Source organism: Amphiprion ocellaris, chromosome 18 (assembly GCF_022539595.1).
Source record: "Amphiprion ocellaris isolate individual 3 ecotype Okinawa chromosome 18, ASM2253959v1, whole genome shotgun sequence".
Taxonomy (NCBI): domain Eukaryota; kingdom Metazoa; phylum Chordata; class Actinopteri; family Pomacentridae; genus Amphiprion; species Amphiprion ocellaris.
This window is the reverse complement of record NC_072783.1, coordinates 20,366,886-20,393,709: the sequence shown is the minus strand read 5'-3', so window position 1 is coordinate 20,393,709 and position 26,824 is coordinate 20,366,886. Positions and strand designations below refer to the sequence as shown.

At 40.8% G+C, this 26,824-nt stretch overlaps 2 protein-coding genes across 8 annotated transcripts; one reads left to right on the top strand and one right to left on the bottom strand.

Annotated features, from left to right (window-relative positions):
* On the top strand, window positions 1-17,573 carry l3mbtl2 (L3MBTL histone methyl-lysine binding protein 2). Of its 2 annotated transcripts, XM_023278981.3 has the most exons (18): window positions 1-136; window positions 879-1,331; window positions 1,458-1,575; window positions 1,736-1,869; window positions 5,623-5,698; window positions 6,022-6,098; window positions 6,742-6,859; window positions 7,163-7,297; window positions 8,342-8,430; window positions 8,599-8,845; window positions 10,321-10,388; window positions 11,378-11,482; window positions 12,369-12,516; window positions 14,295-14,377; window positions 14,578-14,812; window positions 15,070-15,135; window positions 15,261-15,410; window positions 15,492-17,573. In XM_023278981.3, exons 2-18 carry the CDS (start codon window positions 981-983, stop codon window positions 15,872-15,874), a joined length of 2,583 nt encoding a protein of 860 aa, XP_023134749.1. In that variant the 5' UTR covers window positions 1-136; window positions 879-980; the 3' UTR covers window positions 15,875-17,573. The 2 variants fall into 2 exon arrangements, with proteins under 2 accessions (XP_023134749.1, XP_035808130.1); XM_035952237.2 differs by lacking the exons at window positions 1-136; window positions 879-1,331; window positions 1,458-1,575; window positions 1,736-1,869 and adding an exon at window positions 3,365-3,786.
* On the bottom strand, window positions 17,468-26,795 carry chadlb (chondroadherin-like b). Of its 6 annotated transcripts, none has more exons than XM_055004780.1 (13): window positions 26,638-26,774; window positions 25,967-26,101; window positions 24,621-24,698; window positions 23,713-23,874; window positions 23,398-23,592; window positions 22,561-22,716; window positions 22,319-22,464; window positions 21,329-21,610; window positions 20,819-21,038; window positions 19,410-19,683; window positions 18,893-19,305; window positions 18,632-18,798; window positions 17,468-18,346 (listed from the first exon to the last, which is right to left on the bottom strand). In XM_055004780.1, the coding sequence occupies exons 4-13, from the start codon at window positions 23,872-23,874 to the stop codon at window positions 18,037-18,039; spliced, it is 2,325 nt and encodes a 774-aa protein (XP_054860755.1). In that variant the 5' UTR covers window positions 24,621-24,698; window positions 25,967-26,101; window positions 26,638-26,774; the 3' UTR covers window positions 17,468-18,036. The 6 variants fall into 6 exon arrangements, with proteins under 6 accessions (XP_054860755.1, XP_054860754.1, XP_035808131.2 ...); XM_055004779.1 differs by having other exon boundaries at window positions 25,967-26,285; window positions 26,638-26,755; XM_035952238.2 differs by lacking the exon at window positions 25,967-26,101 and having other exon boundaries at window positions 26,638-26,771.
* Between the last annotated feature and the right edge of the window lie 29 nt (window positions 26,796-26,824).

Genomic DNA, 26,824 nt, shown 5'->3' with positions numbered 1-26,824 from the left:
GACGTCAGACCTAGGCGACCACAGTACAGTGCCGGGAGATGTGAAGAAACAGCGCAAACAGCAGAACAACTTACATCCAAATACTTTTGCTATTAAATGCGACACTTCACAAAGTGCCTACAACTTATTACCCTCAGTAAGTAGTAATTTAAAGTAATGACGAGCAAATGTCTGCTTCATAATTGGACAAACGTGCTTTTGGCTTTATTAGCAGTTAGCTCGTGTGTACAGTAGCATGTGAGCTAGTCACACTTTTGTTTATGTTGACTAACCTAGTTATGAACCTGCAACAGTGAGTTTAACAGCCGAAGTAATTGAAAAGTTTTTTTCATACTGGGTCTGTTAATAACGTTAAATTTCTGTTCAGTTAATAAATGTTTGGAATTCTATTTAAAATTTGTCTAGTTGTCTCATTGTGTGTTGTACTTGGTGTGTTGATTAGGCTCTTTGTTTAGGACTTACTCTTAGGATATTGTCAGCTAAACAAATATCAAGCCTCTTAGCCAATCAGTTTAGTAAAAGTATTTTAAAATATATACATACGTTACTAAAATGAAAATATTTTCATATTCTTTATGTTTATGGTTAAGAAAATGTAGATAACAGATATACTGGTAAAGGCATGACCCATCTCAATTTGAACTTACACCAATACTTTTAAGTGTAATTCAGCTTTTAAGACAAAGAAATACTGGACCAAGAATCTGCCTTAATGTTTTACCAGTTATGACCCAGCTCTATCACAATTGTTTTCTCATCTTTAGTGTCTTATAATTGGTGTTTCCTAAAGATAACTGTTACAAATTGTTTGACTTTGATTTATTAATGCTTATTTCTATCTGAGTTCTAACATGCAACCACTTCTTTCCCTTGCACAGCTCATAGAAACACTGCATCTCAAAACAAGAAAGAATCCTTTGAAACTGGGCCATGCATTAAGCTTTGAAGAATTGACAGTCCTCCTGTGAGCACAACACACGATGCCTTACCACTGTGTCGCCTATGGGTGTGGCAAAACTGCCGAAGATGGCGTAACACTGTTTAAATTCCCCAAGGACCCTGAAGAGTTTCGCAAATGGGAGAAGCAGGTCCAGCGGACCCGCACCCACTGGGTCGCTTCACCCAGCTCTTACCTTTGCAGTGAACATTTTGGGAGGGAGTACTTTGAGCCCAGACCAGTTACAGGATCTCTGAAGCTGAGGCCAGGAGCTGCTCCGACAGTATTTGTCCGTCCACACTGTTCATCCTGCAGTGGAGCAGGCTGTAGTAGCTGCCTACCTGCCATCCAACGCCGGAGCATTACAGCTGAACCAAAAGAGCGCAGCGCTAGTGTGAGTAATAGGGCTACTGCAGTGAGAGAAAGGCACCGTTGCTGCTGTTGTTTACAGATACAATTGCAATGCAAAGTCAGAATTTTCTTCATGCTCTCTAGCCACCATATTGTTTTGTCTTCACAGGGAGACCACCATGAAATGACACCTATTCAGTCTGATAATGCTGTTGTAAGAGGTAATGAAGAACATCTGACAGGATCAGGGTTGAAGCTGGGGGAAAAAAACAAAGATGATCGATCAGGTGAGGTTAAGAAATGAATCAAATGAGTGAAAAGCAGCAATGACACCCGACATTCAAAATCTCAGTCTGCTGTATAGGGCATGAACAAACTTTCATGGTGTTTTAAATTTAAAAAAACAAAACAAAACAGCTATTTTGACCGCTTTGTGTATTTTTACAGTGATGTGTGAGATGTGTGGAACCACCGGCACTATTAGCTCCTTCTTTTCAAAGACGAAGCGTTTCTGCAGCATCTCCTGCTCACGCTCCTATTCATCAAACTCTAAGAGGTCCTCCATACTGGCACGTCTACAGGTGAGAAAAAGACTATGTTTTTTGTTCATTTAAAAAGACTCATTGCTGTTTAAACTATGGGTCACATCAGTGGGACAGTTTTGCTTAATGGCTTTGATTAATTAAATAATGAGATTATCTTTTTGGGAGTTTGACACTGGGATGATCGTACTTATTAAGTAACAAGAGGTTTTCCCCTAAAACAGTCTTTGTGTCTGTGACTTAATCAGTTCTGTCTAGTTGTAGGTGACAAAATTAGTTATCCAGAGTTAGTATTGATTTTGAAAATCTCTCTAGCCTATCTTAGCTGGCACTGTGTGAGGGGCAGGGTACAGGTTGGAAAGGTCACCAGTCAATCACAGGACTAACACGGAGACACAGCCATTCACACTGACACCTACAGCCCATTTAGAATCACTATTAAACCGACCCTGCATGTCTTTGGACTGTAGGACGAAGCCGGAGCACCTGGAGAAAACCGACGCAGACACAGGGAGAACATGTAAATGCCACACAGAAAGTTTGTAGCACAGAACCTTCTTGCTGTGATTCAGCAGTCCTCACCGTTGCACGACTGTGTTACCCATTCATAAAATCTTAAATTTAAATAATTCATTATACAGAAAGGTACATTTTTCACATAACTATTTCTGTCCTCTCAACCCCCTCTGCTGGTCGCAGGACATTGATGGAGTCACTAGCCTTGGCTCAAGGCAAAGAAACCCTGAGATAGAGACAGATCGCCACACACATTTGTAGATTTCAGGCAGAGCAGTCGTGTATCCACCAGAGAGGTGCACTTGACGTAGAAATGAGGAATGTTTTTTCCAGCTCAAAGTTTTCAGTAATGAAGGAGCAATTCCGTTCAGTTTTTATCACATACAGGTTCTTATTACACGGTCAATATTAACTGCACTAACTAACCTTATGCCCCTGCACTAAAGTGATAGGGGCATCAGGGTAAGAAGAGAGGTGGATGAAGTGATGCACTCATTGTTCCTAGTGCCTACAAGCCTGTGGGGGTTAGGGTTATGATCTGGGGTTGGTCAGGTTCAGCAACATTATGTTCCCAAAGAATGAGGTCAGCTGACTACCTGAATATACTGAATGACCAGGTCTTTCCATCAATGGAGTTTTTCTTCCCTGATGGCACAAGCATGGTCCAAGATGACGATGACAGGATTCATTGACACACATTGAGAATGAGTGGATCAGGGATCACCAGACCTCAGCCCCCCTGAGAATCTTCAGGATGTGCTGGAGAAGACTTTGTCCGACTCTGCCATCATCAATAATAGATCTTGGTAGAAAATTAATGCATCTCTGGACAGAAATAAATGCTGTGACATTGCAGAAGCTTATCGAAACAGTGCCACGGTGAATGTGTGTCTTTCTCAGCGCTAAAAGCAGTCCAATGAAATATTAGAGTGCGATTTTATAGAGGCCACACGGTGGCAGTGTTTGCATACAGCTGTTGACCTGCAGCTGCCGCAGAATGACGGCAGTAGAAGAAGAGCTGGAGGACCGCGCTGGACTTAAATGTGTCAGCTGCGACCTGAGCAGCATCCTGTGTGTCCGCCTCTCATCGCTAAGGTGTTTGTCGTCTGTGAATCAAAGACGACACAAATGGTTGTGAGGTGCTGCGTCGACAGCTGCTACAGCACCAAGCGGCCCAACCTGTCCTTCCACCGGTTCCCTCTGGGAGACCCGGAGAGGCTGAGACACTGGCTGTCCTCTCTGGACATGGATGTGAACACGCCCCTCCGGCTCCTCGGCAAGCTCTTCGTCTGTCAGAAGCACTTTGAGCCCGATGATTACAACAACGATCCGCTGGATCAGCCGAGCCGCCGGCACCGGACCCTCAGGACCACCGCGGTCCCGACCCGGTTCAGACACTCTCAGCTGTCTGAGGCAGGAGACGTTTGCCGGAGGACACCGGTGAGTCCGGACAGAGAGGAGGCAGAACATGTAGATGGACCTGAAACAGCAGCTCCTGGTCTTCAGACATTTAAAATACATGTTTAAAAAATGAAAAAAAATAATGGGACTGATTATTAAAAACCCAATCAAAAGGCTCAATATGACAGAGAGCAACATTATAGTATTTTTCAATTCAATTTTATTTATATAGCGCCAATTACAGTCAAATTGTCTCAAGACGCTTTACAGAACCCATATGCCTGAACCCCCGGAGCAAGCCCCAAATTTTTATTTATTATTTAAAATAAACTACAAGCAGTGTGATTCATTAGTAGTCTAAAATATGCCCAATATAGTGAGCTTTTATATTAATTGTAACATTTATAATCATATTTAAATGTCACATTTCTTGTAGAAATGGCTTCAAACTTGCATTGTTATTATTTTCTGGTTTTCTCAGTCCTTTGATGTTTAACTGAACCTGCCTCTCTCCATGAGTTTCAGAGGATAAGCAAAAGAAGAAGTTTGAAAACCACAATTATAACTCTGGGTGAAATAAGTGCTATTTTAACCAATTAATTGCGATGCTCACTGGCAGGTTAACTGATAATGAAAGCAGTGGTTTCATGATTGCGTTCATAAGTGATCATGCACTTACTGTGGTCAGCCATGGCAGTAAGATCACTGATTGGTGATAGATATTATTGATTTTTATTCCAGTGGCATCTTCCAGTGGGTGGATACATTAGGCGGCAAATGAAGTTGATGTGCTGGAAGCAGAAAACAATGGGCAGCTTAAGGATCTGAGTGACTTTGACAGGGATCACATGGGTCGATAGATCAGAGAGTCTTCAATCCTTCAGATCTTGTTGGTGTTTCTGGTACACAGTGGTTAGTTTCCACCAAAACTGGCCTGAGGAAGGACAACCAGTTTAACAGCAACAGAGCCGAGTTAGCTCAAGACTCACTGATGCACGTGGGGAGTGATGGCTGATGTTTGTGATCCTATCCAACAGAGAAGCTACTGTGGCACAAACTGCGAAAAAGTCTTGCTGCTGCTATGATGGAAAATTGTCACAACACAGAGTGTACTGCAGTTTGTTGTGTCTGTCTATCACCAAAAGCACCGGACCATGGAGCAACTGAAAAAGGTGGCTTAGTCTGAGCTCCACTTTCTTTGACATCATGTTGTACGTGTTTGGTGTTCACCTGAAGAAGACATGGCAGCAGGTTGATCTGTGGGAAGAAGACAATCCAGCAGGGACAGTGAGGTCCTCTGGGAAATGTTCTGCTGGAAAAATGTGGGTCCTACATTCATGTGGGGGTTACTTTGACATACTTCATCTATCTAAACATAGTTTCAGACCACGTACAAGCCTTAAAGCCTCTTCATGCTACACTGCAATCATTGTTGAGGAAAGGTTTAAGTAACATGATAAAGACTTCAAAATGGTGATTTGGCCTCCAGATTTCTCAGATCTTAATCCGATCAAGCATCAGGGGGATGCATCACAGAACATTAAAAAAAAAAAACAATCTGCTGCTAGTACCTTGGTGCCTGATACCATAAGAGCCCTTTAGAAATCTGTGGAGTCCACACCTCAATGGATCGCTTGGCTGTGTGAAATTTTGTAGAAGCATGGTCTGACTAGTAGAAAATGTTATTTCTGACAGCTGGTAAAGCTCTTTTGACATTTCAAAGGCTGCAACTTATCCTTATTTTCACTTTCATGATACTCCTTGGCTGCAGTGATTAGACTGTGTCCCATTTATTCTCCTCTATTGCAGTTTGTGTCACCAGTGTAGAAGTTACATGATCTGATAGGTGTTTATTTTTCCTTTTTGTCTCTGCAGGGAAAGCCCCCCTCAAAAAAATCTACTGTGCTGAGTAAGATGAAAGGCACCCAGCCAGCCCCAACAGCAGTGGAAGGTAAAGATGCCTAATAAACACTTGTACAAACATTGTTTTCACAGGACCGTAAATGTACATGAAACAGCGCAGAATGATTTTAATATCTGTGTTTCAAACATTTGCACTTGATGCAGAAAATATCTGTCCTTACTTTCAGTTACAAACACACAAAACAGGAGAAATGTACACAATCTTTGGTCATCTGCACTTTTACATTGTTGGGAGAAGCCATAGTTTTTCATCGATAAAATGTAATGTAAGGCGGAGAAGCTACAGGTACACATTCAGACATTGCCAACTTAATACTTTAGCCGTATGATTCCTCTGTTTTTATTCTACAGCGTCTCCTGGCTTTGACTGGGGCTCCTATTTGGAGAAGGAAACATCTCTGGCTGCATCTGTCTCCTGCTTCAGACATGTGAGTTCTCTCTGCAACATATAAATGGAGAGTGTTTTGTGTAAAGACACATACAAGCAGTTTATATAGTGTATACTTGCACACGCAGCCTTTCAAACTGCATTTATATTATCATGAAATCTTTGTACCAACTCATGAATGTGAGGTGAGTCACATTTGTTAGCAGTTAATGATTGTCTGAGCGACTTCATGTTTTCAAAGCTATTTTTTTCCACATTGGAGTTTATAAAAATACACAAAACACAATCCAATAGTATTTTTACAATATGGGACTTTTAACAAAACTGTGCACATTAAGAATAAATTCCTCAAATTTAGGAAAAACTGAACTAAGTAACATGTAAAATGAAAAAAATACTAAGGTTTCACATGTTGTTTTGTATTGCTGTTAAGACAAGAAGAGAAAATAGTAATTTTATTTTATTTGAGAGACAACCCTCATTTTCAGAGGTGCTGAAGCACTTACAGTGAGCATTGCAATTATTAAGACAAATAAACAAAATGAACATAACAAACCATTACAGTTAGAAATGCACTGTGTGTGTTGTAATAATAACTCTTGAAAATCCTAAAGTTTATAATCAAAGTACATAATGAACTTCCCACTGATCTGTAAGGAAACCTCTGTTCTCCTCATCTTCAGGCTCCTCTTTGTGCCTACTGGGACGACATCAGTGTTGGGATGAAAGTGGAGGTCCTGAACACAAACGCAGTTCTTCCCAGTAAAGTCTACTGGATCGCTACCGTCATCCAGGTTGCAGGTGCGTACATCTTTCTGTCAGTTTTTATTTTAACACCGACAAACCATAAATTCTGTAATTATGATGATAAAATCATTCAAAGTAAGACTAAAAAGGCTACAGTGCCCTCAGTATCTCGAGATATAAAAATGTTAAATGAACAAAAACCATACGTTTTGTTAAGTAACCAACACTGAAATTTACATATCTCAGCAATTGCAGTTTCTTATTATGAAAGCATAATATGTGATCTTAACTTAAACTTCCAAATTTTGGCAAATCAGTAACATCACATTTCTTCTTCTTGCCCTCCCTTGTCTCCAGGATATAAAGCTCTGTTGAGATACGAAGGCTTTGAACACGACAGCACACATGATTTCTGGTGCAGCCTTGTTTCAGGAGAGCTGAACCCAATTGGCTGGTGCGCCATGACGAGCAAACTGCTGGTGCCACCACAAGGTGAGGAATCAAACCTGAAGCACATTGAGCTGTATGACCATGGTCACACTCATGTAGATGGAAATAAAGTATTTAGTGTCTTCTAAAGCGATATGTTGACAAGAAATGTGAGTTCCTACGATGCACTAGTGCAGGGGTGTCAAACTCATTTTAGTTCAGGGGCCACATTCAGCCCAATTTGATCTCAAGTGGGACAAACCAGTAAAATCAAAGCATTATAACCTATACATAACAATAAGTCCGAATGTTTCCTTTGTTTTAGTGCGAAAAAATACATTCGGAAAATATTCACATTTAATGAATTATCTTTTTACAAAACATTATGAACAAATTGAAATTTGTTAAGAAAAACAAATTCAATTTCAACAACATTATGCCTCAGTTTATCATTTACACATTACAACTTTTATCTACGAAGGTACAATACATTCACAGTTATCTGGAACTGAATGATATAGTATTTTACTTTTTAAAAGGCAAAAAACAAAAACAAGACAAAATGTTACAAAAATGAGACACAAAATGACAAAAATAGAAAGAAAATGACAAAAAATGAAGCAAATGACATGAAACAAAACAAAAAACAGTCAAAAAATTAGACAAAAAAGTTAGAGTGACAAAAAAATGGACAAATGACACGAACGAGCCAATAAATTATACAAATGACACAAAAATGACAAAAGCGTGAAACAAAATGGCAAAACGATGCACAAAGCAATGAATAAAGCAAAACAAAATGACAAATAAGACAAAAAAGTCAAGCGAGACAAAAAGGAAAAAAAATGACAATGAGACACAAAACAAAAGTCAGACAAAAGACAAAACAACAAAAACAAGACAAAATATTACAAAAATGAGACAAAATGACAAAAGAACAATGAGCAATCTAGTATTTTACTTGATCAAAACAGCTTGTCGTGGTCAGGAAATTATTTTAAATTTATAGTTTTATAAATTTATAATTTACAGTTAATGTCTTCTCTGTAATTTTATGGAATTTTATCGAGATTAATGTGACTAATTTGACAAATTGAATGTCTTAAGATGTGAATCCAAACATCCCAGACTGGAAAGAGTATCTGATGAAGAAGCTGGTGGGGGCCCACACTCTCCCTGTTGACTTCTACCTGAAGGTAAATTTAATGCTGCTGGATGTTACAATCAGGCTCATGAATGGGACCCTCATCTCTCTTGTAGAGAGGCGGAATTAATTAAATTAGATGAATAATTTAATTTCACTGAATTAATTAAACACATAATCACCATCTCTGTCACTTTGCAACTCTCTGTCCTCTTCCCAGTTGGCAGAACACATGAAGACCTCTTTCAGAATTGGCCTGCGGGTGGAGGTGGTGGACCCCAAACACGTGAGCCGGACACGCGTGGCCCTAATAGACTCCATCATCGGCGGCCGCCTGCGGCTGGTGTACGCAGACCAAGGTGACGCTCCTGAGAACACCATCTCTGATTTCTGGTGCCACATGTGGAGTCCCCTCCTGCACCCAATAGGCTGGTCCAGCAAAGTGGGTCACAACTTAAAAGAAGCTGGTGAGTGTAAAAACGAACATTACAGCCATGCAATCCAGAGTCATCCAAGGTAACATGAGGACTAAAACCCCATCATGGGAAGAACAAGTTGAGATGAATATTTAAATTTAAAGCCTACAGAGCCAGTGAATGAAGTAGTAGCAAAACAAGTTAGCCCTGTAAAAGCCATTGTTGCAAAAATAAAACATCAGTTTTCTTTTTTATTATTGCTTTCTATTATTTATACGTTTTTATATATATTATTTTTGCTCATTTTTTCTATATTTGGCTTATATATATATATATATATATATATATATATATATATATATATATATGTATATGTGTATATATATATATATATATATATATATATATATATATATATATATATATATATGTATATATATATATATATATATATATATATATATATATATATATATATATATATATATATATATATATACATACACACACACACATTTGTTTTATTTCTTTTATTTTTTGTGCTAATTTTTTCTGTATTTGGGTTTTTATATATATTTAGCTTAATTTTTTTTGGCTCCTTTTTTTATGATTAATTAATTAATTAATTTATTTATTTATTTATTTTAATAGATATTTGGGTCTTACAGGGTGATTGTGGAAATTTGTGGAACTGGATTACTAACCTTTAAAGGGGAACAAACTGGAGGTGTTAAGTTGCATTAATAAGAACAGTGAAACCTCCAAAATAGACCTCAGAATATAATGGTGGCCGTTTAGATAGTGCAGGTTATTTCTACCCACTTAAAGACAAGATAGATTTATGATATCTGTTACAAAAAATGCAATAATATTAAAAAGCAGTAGCACAACATGTGTTCTCATGTATGTTGACCATAAGCGTGTCAGTCAGCCCCTGAGAGCTTTGATGTAACGCAGTGAAACATTGCAAGATGCACTGATTGTTAACGCATTACTTTTATGGTGAGGTACAGGTCACATATCAAGAACTACATTTAATATTACCACTATTTTTCTGAGATCTGTCACAAGTCCTTTTAGCTTGTAGGACAGTCAAGTGCACATTAAATTACATTCCTTAACAGGTTCTTAAAAAAGGAAAACTGTTAATCCCCACTTGATTTTGAATGTCACATGTGTTGTCACCTAAATAATGTGCTACTTTTCCCGGTTTAACAGTTTGAATGCACAACTTTCGATGTCATGTTTTAGGTAAGAACTGTAGGAGGTCCAGAAGTGAAATGCAGGAAACCAAACACACGGATTCACTTTGGCTACTTGTGTTAAGACTGGCTATTTTCATGTCCGCCTTAATGGGTATTATGTGCTTAAAGTAGAATAAATCAAATAGATGGTGAGGTAAATGCATGAAATTTAACCTATTTGAAATTCGTGAGCTGCTGCTGTTAGTGGAATAAAAGTCGGTTTCTTGCCTTGAATGATTAAATGTTGTTGTGAAAATGCAGGTTTTTCTTTTTTTTTCTTAGCCAATACCATTGAAGCCTATGGTGGTTTAAGGAGTAACTCTGACAGCTCATTCCTGCTCTTTAAAAAGGTAAGGAAATGTTCATACTAAAGATAGGATTTATAACCTGAATATGCAGACATACTGTAGAGTCATGTTTACCTTCTGTTGTAAGGGAAGTGTCCATGTGCTAGATACTTAGCAGTAATATTAATACATAGGATTGTACAATTTCATTAAGGCACCTATTTTTTGATGCAGTTTTCTGTCAATTCATAGTTAGTTTTTACTAATTTAATTGTCCACTATAAAAAATTTACCTGTGAAGCACAATTTGTATGTGCTAATAAGAACTGGCATTTGCATTTGGCTCATACACTGCCTGGCCAAAAAAAAGTCACCACCTGGCTTTAACTAAACAAATAGATGAGAGCCTTCCATTGGATTATTACTGCAGTGATGAATACATTTCAGCTGGCAACAACTTATTAAAGCTTCTCATTTCCTAAACAATATTCATCAATATAAAATGTTGGTATAAAATTAATGCACATCTGGGCAGAAATAAATGCTGTGACTTTGCAGAAGCTTATTGAAACGATGCCACAGCGAATGAGTGCCACAGTCAAAGCTGAAGACAGTCCAACAAAATATTGTGTGCGACTTTTTTCTGGCCGGGCAGCGTATTATGCATGTCATTGTTGCACTGCTTTCTAGGTTCTGTTGCACCCATTCTGGGAGTCTGTATAGCTGCAGAATTTCCTTAGGGAGCTGCTTATAGTTCATAGCAAAATTAGTGATGTATAATTTGGTTGTCCTGCTTTGTCATAAAATGTAGAAAAACCAAGCGTGGAAGGTGTTTGGAAGATAACTGTTAGGCTGCAGCATGTTGTGATAGCTTATTGTATGAACATAATCAAAATAAACAATATTCTTAGTCCACGGTCATCATTCTGTTCTTTTTGGGGTTTTTTTTTTGTTTTTTGGAGTTTAATCTTTTTACTGTGTCACATGACTGCAGACTAGACACATCATGAGGGATAATGAATGTAAAGTAATTGCTGTCATCCAATCCACAGCCAAGATTTGTCTACATGGAGGGAAGTTTCTTTGAAAAAGGAATGAAGCTGGAGGCCATCGACCCTCTTAACCTGGGAAATATCTGTGTGGCTACTGTACAAAAGGTAAACTGTTGATGGTTTTGTTGCTGATCTAATCTGATCTGATCAGTCATGTAGGTGAAGATCTGCCAGTTGAAGACAGAATTATTAGCTGCCTTATGAAATTTTCATTTAAAAAAAAAAAAAAAAAAAAAAATCCCAATTGATGTTAAAGAGATCAAGGAATTTTTAACACAGCTTTTCCAGACATCCTAGTTTTATCTTGGATGCTGACATTATTTTACTTTGCACACAGAAACAAAATTATTAAACAAAAAACAAAAACTACTGGAGTCAAAACTTGGAAACACTGTGATAACTTAAGATTCTCTTCTCCTGCTTTGTAAGCATCAACAATTCTTTTTCTCAAGTCTAAACTGATTTCTTTTGTTTTTGGCATGATGCTTTCTCAAGTGACAGCTCAAATCCTAAATGAAGTTTTTATACTGTGTGTAAAGTGTAGGACAAGCTTCAGTTTTAACTTGACTGACTGATTGATTACAGGCTGTGAGTATTACAAAGTTAAAGTACATGATTGCACAACAGTGGTTTGTGGTTTGACTCAATAAAAAGGTCACTTCTTAAGGAGGTTAATAGTTTGGACCCTGGTAGTTTTTGTTTTTGTTAAATAATTTTGTTTCTGTGTGTAAAATATAATAATGTAAGCTTCTAAAATGAAACTAGGATGTTTGGGAAAGCTGTGTTAAAAATTCCTTGATCTGTTTAACAGCACATGGGGAATTTCAAATTCATAGGAGAGCTAGTGATTTTGTCTTCAACTCTATCCCTTAATTACTGTATTTTGTATAATATCACATTGTTTGAAACCCACTAACTCCCTCACTGTGATCAGTTTATCTGCATCCCTGTCTTTGCTGTCTCTCTGACTGTTCCTCTTCACTCTTCTCAGGTGCTGTTGGACGGCTACCTGATGGTGGGAATCGATGGCACCGTTTCAGACGTTGGGTCTGGCTGGTTTTGTTACCATGCTTCCTCTCATGCCATCCTTCCAGTGGACTTCTGTAAAAAGAACAACATCCCTCTCACTGTACCTCGAGGTAAATATCAGCTGCCTTTTTCTGCTACTTTTAGATTATAACTCAGCTCATGTTGTCTCCTACAGTGATGCAAATTTAAACACTTTCCCTGATAGTCGGCCACGTTTACAGTCAATAATCAGTTCATCTTGAATGAAATAAAACAAAATAAATCAAATATAGCAGACACTTTACATATGTTGATAAGAACATTTTTAACCAGTGACTCATCATGTTTGTTGCAAACTCAGCTCAGTTACATGAAGAATCTAAAGAACAAGGAAACACCAGGCTGCACAGCAAACAAACTGCAGTGTTCCACTGTAAATAAGCTGTAATATTAAGTTTTTCACAGAGGTTTGTTATCAGAATAATCCTCGTACCTCATCTGTGATGATGGAGTAACTTGTTCTCTGCAGTTAACGTTAGTCCAGCTGCCTAAACAGCTGCTCAGCTTGAACAGAACAAATATTGTCGCAACAGTTTTGTTAGTCCAGGAAAACTGTCAGTATTTAGAATAGAATAGAACAGAATAATACTTTATTGATCCTTTACAGGAAATTACTTTGTTACAGTAGCATGTTAACACACAGACAACACACAAACCTGACAGAACACCAACACTAACAGTCATCAGTATGACCATATACATAGTATATAAGTTAGAAAAAATTCTAAAAGTTACAACATATATGCACAGCACATACATCATAAGTTAAATTATTAATGTGAATTGAAAAGCCTGGTAGCAGCTGGTAGTAGGACTTGTTGCTCAGACCTGCTCTGAGAGAGGATGAGTCTGTGGCTGCTTTGCCCAAACACCTCTAGATTGTGTAGTGGGTGAGACACATTGTTCATAATAGAGTTCGCTTTTCTTAAGCATTCTCACCCCAGCCACCTGCTGGACTGACTCTAGCTCAGCACTAGCTGTGGAGCTCGCTTTCTTTATCAGCTTATTCAGCCGGTTTCTGTCCCTGGAGTGAGCCGTTTACTACCATCTTGAAATGTATTTATACTCAGAGCGGAGCATCATAGATACACTTCATCATTTTAATTGGAATATTGTTAGAAGTGTGTAATGAGAGTCCTGCTGTTTCTGAATATTAGCGGTATTAGCAGCTGCAGCTCCTCTCTGCTGACAGACACACAGCAAATAGCCTGTTGGTGTTTACAGATCCTAGTTTGGCGTTAGCATGAGCCTCAGGTGGCTAATTTAACCAGGCCGATAGATTTCTGTAATAACTTTACACTGCGGGTTCACCCAAACGATTGTTTGCACTTAGAAGCACATTTTATTCAGAACTTTTGGGCATGCAGCAGAAACACCTGTACCTCCATCTCATTAAAAACTCAGAGACATCACTTGGTGATACAACCAGGTACTACAGCAAGTCTACAAAACATTTTCTTACAGCGGGCTGCACAGTGCCTGCTGGTTAGTACTGTCGCCTCGCAGTGAGAGGATCACATCCCAGCCTGGGATCTTTCTGCATAGAGTTTGCATGGGTTTTCTCCAGGTACTCCAGCTTCCTCCCACAGTCTAAAAACACACTGAGGTTAATTGGTGATTCTAAATTGTCCATAGGTGTGAATGTGATTGTCTGTCTCTAAATGTAGCCCTGTGACAGACTGCTGACCTGTCCAGGATGTCCATGCCTTTACCCAAAGTCAGCTGTCCTCGTCTGTAACACTCAAGTCCTTTGTTCTGCTGGTGCTGATATGCTTTACCCTGCTGGTGCTTGATGAGTAAGTTGAGAACACTAAAAAACACTTTTATAATAATATCTGTTTCCTGGCAGGTTATGACTCTCAGACCTTCACCTGGGACAAATACTTGAAGGAGACGAACGCTAAAGCTGCACCGGCAAGACTGTTCAACGCTGTGAGTCTTCTGAAGCTGTTGAGCAACATGACTTTGAAAAACCAACTGCGAGTGTGATCACACCTACAGTTGGTTTTCATGGTCATAAGCTGAACTTCTTAATTGAGCAAGACAGTCTTTCTGTGAGCCCGTTTTTGGACATGTAGACTGAAATAACAGTGATGCAAACTGTCAGTGAATTAGTTTGGTTCTACTTCCAGGACTACCCAGGTCATAGCTTCTCCCCCAACATGAAGCTGGAGGCGGTGGACCTGATGGAGCCACGTCTGGTGTGTGTGGCCACTGTGAAGCGCTGCGTTGGCCGCCTGCTGCTCATCCACTTTGACGGCTGGGAGGATGAGTTTGATCAGTGGATCGACCACCAGTCCCCAGACATTTACCCTGCTGGCTGGTGTGAGCTCGTAGGCTACCAGCTCCAGCCGCCTCCTGGTCTCGGTAAACACCTTTAACAGAAAACGGCAATAGTACTGCAATATTTGGAGCAAATGTAATTGAACAGATTATAATTTAAGTCTTTAATAATTCAGATTATCGGTGGAATGATTCCATGTAAATACCGCATATAAATCGAATGAAGCAGAAAACTGTCCACCAAGCTTTGACAAATAGGAGCGACTGATGACGTCGTTTAGTAGTGTGTTGATGTTTTTGGGCCTGTAATAAAGTGACAGGTATTTTATTTTGTCTTCCAGTTGATTTAGTTGAAAACCCGGTGGCACGGAACAAGAAAACCAAGCCCTATGTGTATGGGAGAAAGAGTACGTTTTGCTGCAGAAATGTACATGGAGTCTTGTGTCTCGCCCGCCACAACACATAAAGTGTTTTTACCTTATATCTCATGTGATGTTTAAGGAAACTGACCTCACGGTATTGCTTTCTGTAGGAAGGAAGTACACAAGGAAGAGGCTGTCTCAGGAGCAAGCTGGAGACGATGAAGATCATCAGACTGAGGTCGCCAGCACCGACAGTCCTCAAGATCTTCCTCCAAAAATGCCGCTGATCCAGCCCAAGGCCGAGCAAGAGGAGCAGGAGAGTAAGTGGACTGTTTAGTTCTTCTCATTAGCATTTTATTTGGTCATTTTTGTAATTTGCTGACTTAATTGTGTCTCCACAGTCTTTGCAGTGGAGGTGAAAGTGGAGGAGATGGAGACTCCTATTGAAGACTCTGAACAAGCCTCTGTGGGTGCAGTCGAACAGGAGGGTGGAGGGCAGCAGGTTAAGTCAGGACTACATCAGGAACCAGAGCAGAGCAGTTTGGAAAATGCGGAACATGAGAAGATGGGGCAAAGCGAAACTGCAGACGACAGAGGTGAAGAGCGCAGAACGCTGGATGAGAGCTTTACCGGTGACGCTGACATGGAGCAGAGTGAAAATGAAGGCCGACAACTAAACCAAGAGGAGGGGAGCCAAGAAAATGATACCAGCACCATGGAGGAAACACCGGAGATCGACACAGAGCGAGACAGTGCAGGAGAAGCTGAAGCAATGAGTACATGAGACGAGTGTTTCTGCTTAAAGAAGGGAACGGTGGAAGAGCAAAGAGACTGAACTAACTACTTTAAGGAGTAAAATAAAACCAATGTGGGCAAAAAGCAGACTGACGTTCCCTTAGAGCAAACAGAGTTGTGAGAGCTATTGTATCTTTTAAACTCTGGTGGTTTACATTTATATTTTGGGCTTCAAACTTTAATCCTGGCTGTGTTGGCAACACCAGTGGTCAGTTTAAAGTACATTTCCTAGAATTCTGTGTGCAACAAATACTCCTTAAATAGCTGTGTTTTCATAAATACAACAGAAGAGTAGCTGGCCTATCTATTAGGGGCACAGCCAAACAAATTCACATTTTAAAGAGCCCATGTCATGCACATTTATGGGATTGAAATTTCATTTTTGTGGTCTACTACGATATGCTGCAACTTTTTAAAAAAAAACAAAAAAAAAAACCACATTGATTTTCTTCTGCACATTGCTGCAGCTCTTCTTCTTTCCATCTGTAAAATGCTCAGTTCTGTAGTACAGTTTGCTCTGACTGGTCAGCTGACCCGACGAAAACAAGGTGTTGCTAATTAAATAATCCCAACTCTCCAAGTACAGGTATGCAGCTCTGGCTAAAGCAGCTCCAGTTAAGAGATAACGGGAGACTTTGAGGAAGCTGATCTTTCTTTCTTTGAGGGCCAAACCAGCTGCTCGGCAGGTGTTACGCAAATGTGTAACGAAGTGATGTAAAGAAGTTATTAAAGAAAAGGCTGGACTAGCAGGTAAGGAGTAGTGTTTTCTGTGGGAGAGAATAGCTCCTTTGTAACTTTGTAAGTTTTCAGACATTTTAAATGCACAAAAAGCAGCTACATAACACACTAAAGGAAAGGGCAGCAGAATATGTGCTCTTTAATAAAGTCAGCAGACTGCATGTTCTTACCTTACTAAGAAGTTGACGTGCCGCTTGTCAGGCCAACTTAATTTCCATATCCATTAGTGATTGAGGATCTGTGCAACGTAAATTTATCTCTCCAAGCCTGCAGATCCTTCCATGTGCGGCCCAAAATTTGCGTCTGCATAGTAACAACGCAATAAAGGGCAATAGTGCTTGACAGCACTAAGTATGCATGGAATATATAGATACGACTTACTGTGCAGATGGTGTCGAGCATAAAAATGATCTGCTGCCAAAAAAGCGAACACTTTGCATGACCGTTAATAAAAGACTTCTGATAGTGTTTGGTTGTAAAGTTGAAATCAGAGTTCTAAAATTATAACCACTAACCTGGATTAATGGATATCATGCATAGGTGAAGTGTTTGACTACGAAAGCTGTTGTTCAAATAAACACAATTTTAATACAGTTGAATGTTTGATGCATAAAAATGTGCCCATAGATGGTAACAGTGTTCAACCCTAACTTTTGTGTTGTAGCTTAAAAGCTGGTTGCATATTGCTAACAAAGACCAGCTATGGCAGTTTTAAAACTACCTCTTCAACTACACAATGATGTTTCGACAGAAGTGACTGGTTTACTCATTTTGAGTTCAACACGTCTAACATCAAATCTGTAACTCTAAGTCTTTTCTGTGTTGTAATGAAATCAGCCAAATGTTTGTTGTAATGGTTTATTTTATATCCAGTTTTCCATACAGATATTTTCTGTTTTGTCAATAAGCATGAAGCGATTAAAAAAAAAAAATACAGTTTTCTAAATGAACTGATTTGATGCTGTCTTCTATAAACCTGGGACTTGATGTTTTGACATAGTGGTCAAGGATGTGTAGCATGAAGCGAAAGATTATTTCATTCACCTGATTGAATAACAGCAGTGCTGGATTTGTGCTTATGACGCTGACTTCATTTACCTCTTTTAAGATGCTAAAACTTCAACTGCAGTGAGTTTAACCAACATTACATAGCTGTGAACGTAACTAGAAAAAGTTCTGTATTAATTAGACAGCAGAAGGAAATTCTGTAAATAACTGGCTGATAAATGGTGTGAATGAAAACTGGCAAGATGTGTAAAATAGAGAACAGCCTCAGCAGCTACACATTTCATAGCTGGCAGATTATAGTCTTTTAAAGTCAGAGAGTTCAATCTGATGTTTAACCTGAAAATCTTTGTTGTCAGTTCACTGGAATTTCTGGAAAAAACAGTACAGAAGTGAGGTGCAGCAGATTTAAGCCATGCTGCGTCTCTTTGTGGTTTTGGAGGATTTCTTTGCTGCTCCCTGTTTTGCATTTGGACTCTTGCGAGGCTTGGATTTGGCTTTGAGCATTTTGACCTGCCGAAGGCCGTTGAGGTGCATCGGTTTGGGTTTGGTTGCTTTGGGGGCCTTGGCTGGCTTGGGGGTGGCGGTCGGGGCGGCGGGCAGACTCTCTCCCCCGGGGCAGGCTTTGAAAATGTGGACATCCTTGACTCTTCGACCTCTCAGTTCAGGAGGGTTGGCACAGGTGGCTCGCACCTTCAGGTTGACCTTCTCAATCCACCTGTATGAAGGGGAAAGATGGAGATATTAAAATGCCTAGAAACAAGTAAATTGATAATATTAGTAACAAATGCTACGGCTTTGCCACTGTATTTAAGCCTCTATATTCATGTTATTAAGCTAGTGGATGTAATATGTGCAACTTAGAACTGACAATCATAGAGACAGATGTATCACTGTAAATCTAAACTGGTTTTGTTCCTACACAGACACAATAAAAAGATGTTTCAGATTTCAGACTGCTGAGTCATGCCTGACTGCACTCATGGTGCTGCGATTGTCTTACATGCGTAGTGGCAGCAGAGGGCAGTCACACATCAGAGGGTTGTCAGCCAGGTTGATGACCTCCAGAGAAGTGAGTGGATGGAGGTCTGGCACCTCCTCCAGCTGGTTGCCCTCCAGAAACAGACTCCTCAGCCCTGGACCCAGTCCGGCCAGGGAGTTCTGTGACATCTGGAGGAAAAGAGATTGTATCAGGAATAGTGTTTGCAAAGCAAGATCCAGGTTACTAACAAAAATGTGCGTTCAGTTTACATTGGCCACTCACTTTCTCCAGTCCCATGTTATCCAGATAGAGCTCCTTCAGTGACCTCTCCAGGGGTTGAAAAGCATTCGGTCCCACCCAGCGGATTGAATTTCCCGATAGCCTGAGGTCTCTGAGGTTGCCAGCCTTGCTCAGGGCTTCAGTAGGAATCTCCTTCAGCTTGTTTCCTCCCAGGTGGAGTGTATCGAGATCGCTGGCCTGGTCCAGAGCTCTGGGTGACACACTCCCGATGGCGTTTCCGGTGAGGTAGAGGGCTCTGAGGCTCTCGGCTCCGCTCATGATACCCGGCTCCAGCTTAGTGATGGCGTTGTTCTCCAAGTGAAGTGCCAGCAGACCGGGCACCAGTTTGAAGGCTCCTTTAGGGAAGCTGGTGAAGCGGTTCTTCTCCAGGTGGAGGTAAGTGAGCTGAGGTAGACCTGAGGATTGACAGAAACTGAATTTGGATCTTGTTTAAACACACGTGTGATGATTCAATACTGTTAAAAATGGTCTTTTCTACTAAAATATCTGTGTAACAGACCTTTAAAGGCGTCAGGGCTGAGAGACGTGAGGTCATTCTCGGACAGGTAAAGGTATATGAGACCCTTCATCCCACTGAAGGCTCCTCCCTCCACCTCCACGATCTTGCAGCGCTGCAGGTGCAGGGACACCACCTGGGCGACGCCAGGGAAGCTGTTGCTGGGGATGTAGTGGAAGTTGTTTCCACGAAGGTCTAGGAGGCGTGTGTTGGGAGAGAAACCCCGAGGAACTTTAGTGTGGCCCCGGTTCTCACATGAAGAGTGGTGTGTCTCCCCCTGTAGACCAAGACAACATAGAAATGTAGAGGAAAAGAGGACCAAAATGCAGAAACAACGCCCCTTCCTCTCTCTTCTATAAATACATATTCAATGTCTCACTATGACACATTCATTTTTTTATTGAAATTTGCTTTTAAAGTGGCATATATGCCAGTAGTTCCTAACTTTTTTTTTTAGAGGCAATGTCAGTCTATGATTCCTAATGTCAGTGTACAGTGCTGTGAAAAAGCATTTGCCCCCCTCTCAAATTCTTATTTTTTTTTTGCATATTTTCCCCACTTTAATGTCTAAAATCAAACAAATTTTGCCCAGTCTCTTCCTTATTGTTGAGTCATGAACACTGACCTTAAGTGAGGCAAGGGAGGCCTTCAGTTCTTTAGATGTTTTCCTGGGTTCCTTTGTGACCTCCAGGATGAGTCATCACTGTGCTCTTGGGCTAATTTTGATATGCTGGTCACTCCTGGGAAGGTTCACTACTGTTGAAAGCTTTCTCCATTTGTAGATAATGGCTCACGTTGTGGTTTGCTGGAGTCCTAAAGCTTTAGAACTGGCTTTGCAACCCTTTCCAGACTGATAAATGTCAATTACTGTATTTCTCATCTGTTTTTGAATTCCTTTGGATCGCGGCATTTTGTTGCAGCTTTTTGAGATCTTTTTTCCGACTTCATTTTGTCAGACAGCTTCTATTTAGGTGATTTCTTGACTGAAAAGGTCTGGAGGTAATCCGGCTTGGGTGTGGTCAGTGAAATTGAACTTGCTTTCCAAAAAATGGGATTAGCCACAGCTAATTCATGATCTAACATGGGGGGAAATTAATTTTTCACACAGAGCCAGGTAGGTTTGGACAGTTTTTTGTTTCCTTTAAAACATTATATCATCATTTAAAAACTGCATTTTGTGTTTACTCTGGTTATCTTTGTCTGATATTTAAAATTGTTGAATGGTCTTAAACATTTAAGTGGGGGATATATGCAAAAAAAATAAGAATTTGAGAAGAGGGCAAACACTTTTTCACAGCACTATGACCTAATGTAATTGACAAGGGCAAGAAAGATACGCACCTACAAGTAAAACCAACTACAGTATAACTAGACAACAACTGAGTTCCGGTAAAAACAGTCTCCCCACTTACCTCACACACACAGTTGGCGGGACACTTGACCTTGTTCTCAGGCTCCTCAGTAGGCGGTGGTGCGTTCCTGGTTGCTTCCTCAAACTCTGCCTTCAGCATGGCCTCCTGGCTCTGGCAACGCAGCTCTGGAGGATAGACGGCCTCCAGATTCTCTCCTGAAAGATGAGCCGGTCCTCCACACGTCCCCATCAGCTTCACTTTGTTACGGATCGCCCACTCTCTGGAGTGTGGTGGAAAAGGAAAAACAAGATCAAGCGGTCAATATAGAATGCCTCTGAGTGAGGACAACACAGGAAAAGATGCTTTGGGTAATAATGGAATGGTGTTTTCACATAGTATGTCCAGCACAGCAGCTATGAATACATTGCTTACAAAACTCCCATTGACCAATATATCAATATAGATAACTGGAAATTTTTACTACCCATAAAATGTTATCGCTTTCTGCCCCAAATACCCAGTAACGGTCATTCTCTATTATACAGTATAATCCAAACAGGGGTGCTGTACTTGAGTGGACGCAGGTAGCAGTTGCAGTAGATGGGGTTTCCTGCCAGGTTGAGGCGTGCCAGCTTGGGTGAACCTTCAGAAAAAGGCTGGATGACACGCAGCTGGTTGTGGCTGATGTCCAGGTGGACGAGGTTGGGGGATTTAGATACAGCTGTGTTGGCCAGGTCCTGCAGGGACATGTGGTCCATGAAGAGGTGGGTCAACTTGGCCATGGACACCGCATCCTCTCCCAGGTACGTCATGGGGTTGTAGCCCAGATCAAGACGAGTCACTTCTGGCAGTCTGGATGCAGAGAAAATGTGGAAATAACAAAAGGAAATATGCAGCTTACATTAGTCACATATTACTGTAATGAAGGTTAGATCTGTTGTTTGTATATAATTTAGACGCCAGGAATAGTAGTGTGAGTTTAACACACGTCACTGTTACTATGACAACAAGTGAACGATCACATGATTGGGATCCTGCTACATATCGACCACTGCGGACTTATGAGGACTTATCCCTTGGTAACGATACAAGGAACAATTGATTAAATTGTGGGGGTGTTTCTGAGTCCCATTAATTCCCGCCGCCCTCTACATGCAAGGTCTTATTGTTTATGGGTACATCTAGATTAAATGGCACATTCTATGTTGCTGTGATTTCTGATCATCAATAACTAATAAAAAAATGCTGCATTTCTGACAATGTCATAAGGGGGAATGAGCAGCCTTGGCGGAGTACTGCGCTCTCTGAGTGCTTTCCTTGTTCTTGATGTTGCACTTGAGTTCTCCTTTGCTCTGCTTTAGGCTTACATTCATCCATTGATTTTCTATTTTATCCTTGGTGTTATATTTTATGTTCATTTATCAAACCCATGTTTTAAAGGTTTTTTCCTGTTTTACGTGCCTCTGTGTTTTATTGTGTTGCTCTAAAGCACTGTGTAACACTGGTTTTGCCATACAAATAAACTTCATCATTAAGTGTGAGAGTCGTGTGTGGTCTAACCTGGTCATGGTCTCAGTGGGGAAGAACTGCAGCTCGTTGTGGTCCAGACTGAGTCGGGTGAGCGTAAAGAGACCAGCAAAGGCCTCAATGTCCAAATAGTTCAGAGAGTTGTGACTGAGACGAAGCCACTTGATGTTCTGCAAGCCCTGAAAGGAAGAGTAGAGAGGTCGACTGTTTCATCCATGTTCCCACAACAGGAGACATTTTCTTTAAGCTGTGCACAGGTTGTTGTGTTTGTGTACCTGGAAGGCCATGTTGGGGATGTATACGAGCTGGTTGTGTGTGATGGAGAGCAGGTTGAGGAAGCCCAGCTGAGAGAAAGCTCCAGGCTGGATCTCCTCCACACGGTTACGGTCGATCATGAGCTGCTTCAGCGAGGACAGACCATCGAACGACTCCTGGACTCACAAAACACGAAGGAGCATGAAGCACTGCAAACACGTACATGGATGGTGGGTAGAGTTTGTTTTAAAAATGAAGGAGGTGACTGCAAATATCTAATTAAAAAATAAACATGTAATATTGGGATATACACCCATCAGCCACAACATTATGACCACTGACAGGTGAAGTGAAAAACATTGATCATCTTGTTATAATGCAATGTTCTGCTGGGAAACCTTGAGTCCTGACATTCATGTGGATGTTTGACATGTACCACCCACCTAAACATTGCAGGTCAAGCAGCCCCCCATCCCCCACCTCCCCTTGACAACAGCAGTCCTTGATGCCAGTTGCCACCCTCAGCAGGACAATGCACCCCGACACACCACAAAAACTGCTCAGGAGTGGCCCAGGGAACACAACAGAGCTAAAATGTTCACCCGGGTTCCACACTCCTCAGATCCACATCTTTAAGCATCTGTGGGATGTTCCAGGATCAGCCTGATCTAGATACGTCCCACTCTGAAACCCACAGGACCCAGAGAATCCACTGTCACCATCCTCAGAGGTCCTGTGTCCATGAACCACGGGGTCAGAGGAGTTTTAGCAGCATAAAGGAGACCAACACAATATTAGGCAGGTGGCCATAATGTTCTGCCTGATCGGTGTATGGTGGTTGTGAGAATGGTGATCACCTGGTAGAGGATGTCAATGTTGTTGTTGGCCAGGTTGAGGAAGACCAGACGACCGAGGCCGCGGAAAGCGCCCTCCTTCACCCTGCGGATGTTACAGCGCTGCAGCGACAGGTGGGTGAGGTAGGGAGTGTGTTTGAAAGCCCCAGTGGGAAGCTCCTGGATGTCGTTACCTCGAAGATCTAATTTCACTGTGATCTTTCGAGAAAGGAGATTACATATTAAATGACGTTATAGTGCTTTAATATTGTCACTAAAGTTTGCATTCTGTTTAACAAGGACACTGCAGAGATGTTTGTGTGTGTGTGAACAAGAAACCTCATCAACAGTAGGAGGAACTTGGGTCAGGTTCTTGTTGACGCAGGTCACGGTGAGCTGGATCTGGTCACAGACACACTGCTGAGGACATTTTGCTGTGTTAACTGTAGGGATGCAGAGGAGCAGCAGGATGCAGAGGGTGTGAAGGAGCAGGGAGGACATCTGAGGAGGAAAATAACAGCATTTACTTCATTCATATTTCTACATGTGGTGGTATTTCATGAGTAATAGTTTGGGCCAGTGACAGTAAACAACAATGTAACAGGGCCAAGCTCCAACAACTGGCAGCTGCTTTGAGGTTACTTACAGTATTAGATTCATTACTCATTCATTCATTCATTCAAGGTTTCAAGCTTCATTTTGCTGCTCTTACTGATTATGAATGCAGTTGCTCTTAATGTTTAATTTATTCTTGCTCCTTTATTTGTCTCACTGTTAATTCTCACACTTTATGGCATTGTTAAATTTAGTTTCAATCTGACACAGTCGTGTATTGTTTTATTGCTATTTTTTTTAAAAAAATGCATCTGTATATTGGATTGTCCTAAAATGTGTTTCGCTAAGGTTTTAAACAAAGACTAAAGAATGGTTGAAATGACTGAATGTGAGCAGCGCTTTACATCTGTGATACTGTGTGTGTTTTGTTCAGAAATGGAAAGTTTTGGCATTAATCTAATTTCCCTAAAGGTTAGTTTTTGTATTGTCTCTTATTAGACCTTAACTCTGCTGTCCTCTCTAATATGACTGGTCAAAACCTTTAGAACGCCCCAATTTTTACAGTTTATTGATATTCAAGTAGTTTCAAGTTCGGTGAATAGCTTAAAATGGTACAAAGGTAAGTGGTGAAGTGCCACAGGCTAAAAAAAAAAAAAAAGGTTCTGTTCTGCAGCAATGGAGGCTGATCAAACCTTGAAAGCTGGTGCTACCAAATCTTACAGGTGTCCCAACTTGTCTTGATTACTTACAACCTCCTCTGTAGTGTGTTGCTATGAAAAATGAAGAGGAAAAGGCAGTTAACAATAGAAGAGACAGACAGTCATGACACTTAAAAATGTAGGTCTTTCCTACAGGGAAATTGCAAAGAAAGTCAATGTGTCAGTGAGTAGAGTTTTCTTCTCCATCAAAAGGCTCAGAAACTGGGGGAAACTCTGACGGGAAGAGGTCTGGAAGACTCAAAGCCACAATGGAATCAGAAGACAAGTTTCTGAGAGTCAACAGAGTGAGAGGAACCCTGAACCAAAACAGCTACCACAGCATTCTGCAGCACCATGCAGTACTCTCTGGTATGTTCCTAGTTGGTCAGTGGTTCATCCTACAGCAAGATAATGACCCAAAACATAAGTCCAAGCTATGCCACAACTACATTAGGAAAAAAGAACAAGATGGTGAGCTTGAAAACATGGAGTGGCAGCACAGTCTCCAGACTTAAACCCCATGGAGCTGGTTTGGGATAAACTTCTACAACAGAGTTGGGAAGAACTGTGGTTTACCGAAACTAGCAAGAAAAATAGAATAATAATGTTAGTATGTACAGTAAGTAGAATCAAAACAGATCCTATACTTAAAAGAGGTTTCTACCTCCAAAATCGTACAGGCCCTGCAGCATGATGTTTGGTGAAGTTACAATGTGTACAGTAAATGACAGGATATATTACTTTCTGTACAGTTAATACTCAATTCTAACTGTATGAAAGAAAGGCGTGCATCACAATGATTTGTTTTTCCTTTCTAAAGCCTAATCTGAAAAGAAAAGCCTCCATCACCCTGTACTTTTTGGGATTAGTGCCATTTGGTCAGATTGGTCTGCCCTAGTCTTCACTGGAATGCCTTAAAACCACATTCCCATGTCGGATCAACAGTCTTGATCCACAGGAATGGACATGAAAAGCTTCACAGCCCCATACTCTGAAATTTGGAGTCTCAAAATGTTGACACGTGCAATGGTGCCATGATTAGACCCTTCTGTCAAAACTGCCGCATCATACCTGTCATAGACGGACCTTATAGAAACCCATGGCTGCATGACACAAAAATAAAATTAAATGTATTTAATTCATTCGTTCTTTGCATTTGAGGTCTTTCTGTTTGACTCCTGCAGCTAATTGGAAGAGCAGGTATGTCTGGATTTTTTAAAATACTTTTTATCTCACAAACTTTGCGGTCTGGTTTGAATGAACTACTTTTCAGGACTGTAAAGTAGCAGAAAAACTTAAACTGACTACAGTATGAAAAGTACTGATGTATAGCAGCATACCTTGTTTTGGTCATAGGACCCCCTGTACAGAAAGGGGCCGAGAAACTAGAGACGGAGGAATTTCCTCAGACCGGGCTGTTTGTCCGCGTCCCCCCGGGGATCAACAGTCCAAACCGCAGAGGAGCAGCCGCGCCGCTGCGCACAAAGACGCACAGTGTCTTTCTCTGCCAGTGTTGTGCCAAAACGCGCTTCCTCCGAAAAAAAATGTGTGTCCTCTGGCCAGGGACGGTGAGAAGACTGTTTCCAATCGGCTCTGAACACTTTCACCAGAAATTCCCTTGCATAATTCCCACCGCATTATATTCAATACTGCGCTGCCCTGTGCGTAAAGATGTTGATTCAGTTTAAGAATGGCCAAACTTGCTGTAGTTTGGGCAAATACGAGTCATATATCTGTTCAATTCAAGCACGAAATATCATTCATGAAAATATTGAGTCATCAGAATGTTAAAAAAAATAAGATTCTTTTATTTTGACGCAAAAAAAATAGCAAACTGATCAAATTCACACGATTGGATAACTGAGCATTTCATATTACGTGCTCAGTTTTGATTCAATCATAATAAATTGCTCATCAGTTTACCATTACAGTCGCTTGAATAAATATAGAAGTTTAAAATCCTGACTTTCTTCTGTTTTAATACAGGAATCCACTTTACGCACAGACTCACCGTGATTCGCTGTGGTTCGGTCCAGCTGCAGGTCGTTACTGGCCGTTGACTCTCTCACGGACTCCTGCTCTTCCCCCGGTTGTCCCCCATCCAAAACTAACTCCGTTTATCCCCTTCATCCACGACGGCTCCCTCCCGACGCACACACACCTCCACCTCCCACCGCTGGAGTCTGCACACTGCTCCT

Bases quoted from the DNA above. Each gene is read 5' to 3' on its own strand.
- l3mbtl2 (XM_023278981.3), top strand. From the start codon at position 981: ATGCCTTACCACTGTGTCGCCTATGGGTGTGGCAAAACTGCCGAAGAT. The intron at 6,860-7,162 runs GTGCGTACATCT...CCTTGTCTCCAG, and splicing joins TACCGTCATCCAGGTTGCAG to GATATAAAGCTCTGTTGAGA. The intron at 15,136-15,260 runs GTACGTTTTGCT...TGCTTTCTGTAG, and splicing joins CTATGTGTATGGGAGAAAGA to GAAGGAAGTACACAAGGAAG.
- chadlb (XM_023278983.3), bottom strand. From the start codon at position 23,874: ATGTCCTCCCTGCTCCTTCACACCCTCTGCATCCTGCTGCTCCTCTGC. The intron at 23,593-23,712 runs GTTTCTTGTTCA...CTTTCTCGAAAG, and splicing joins TTCCTCCTACTGTTGATGAG to ATCACAGTGAAATTAGATCT. The intron at 18,799-18,892 runs GTGAGTGGCCAA...CTTTTCCTCCAG, and splicing joins ATAACATGGGACTGGAGAAA to ATGTCACAGAACTCCCTGGC.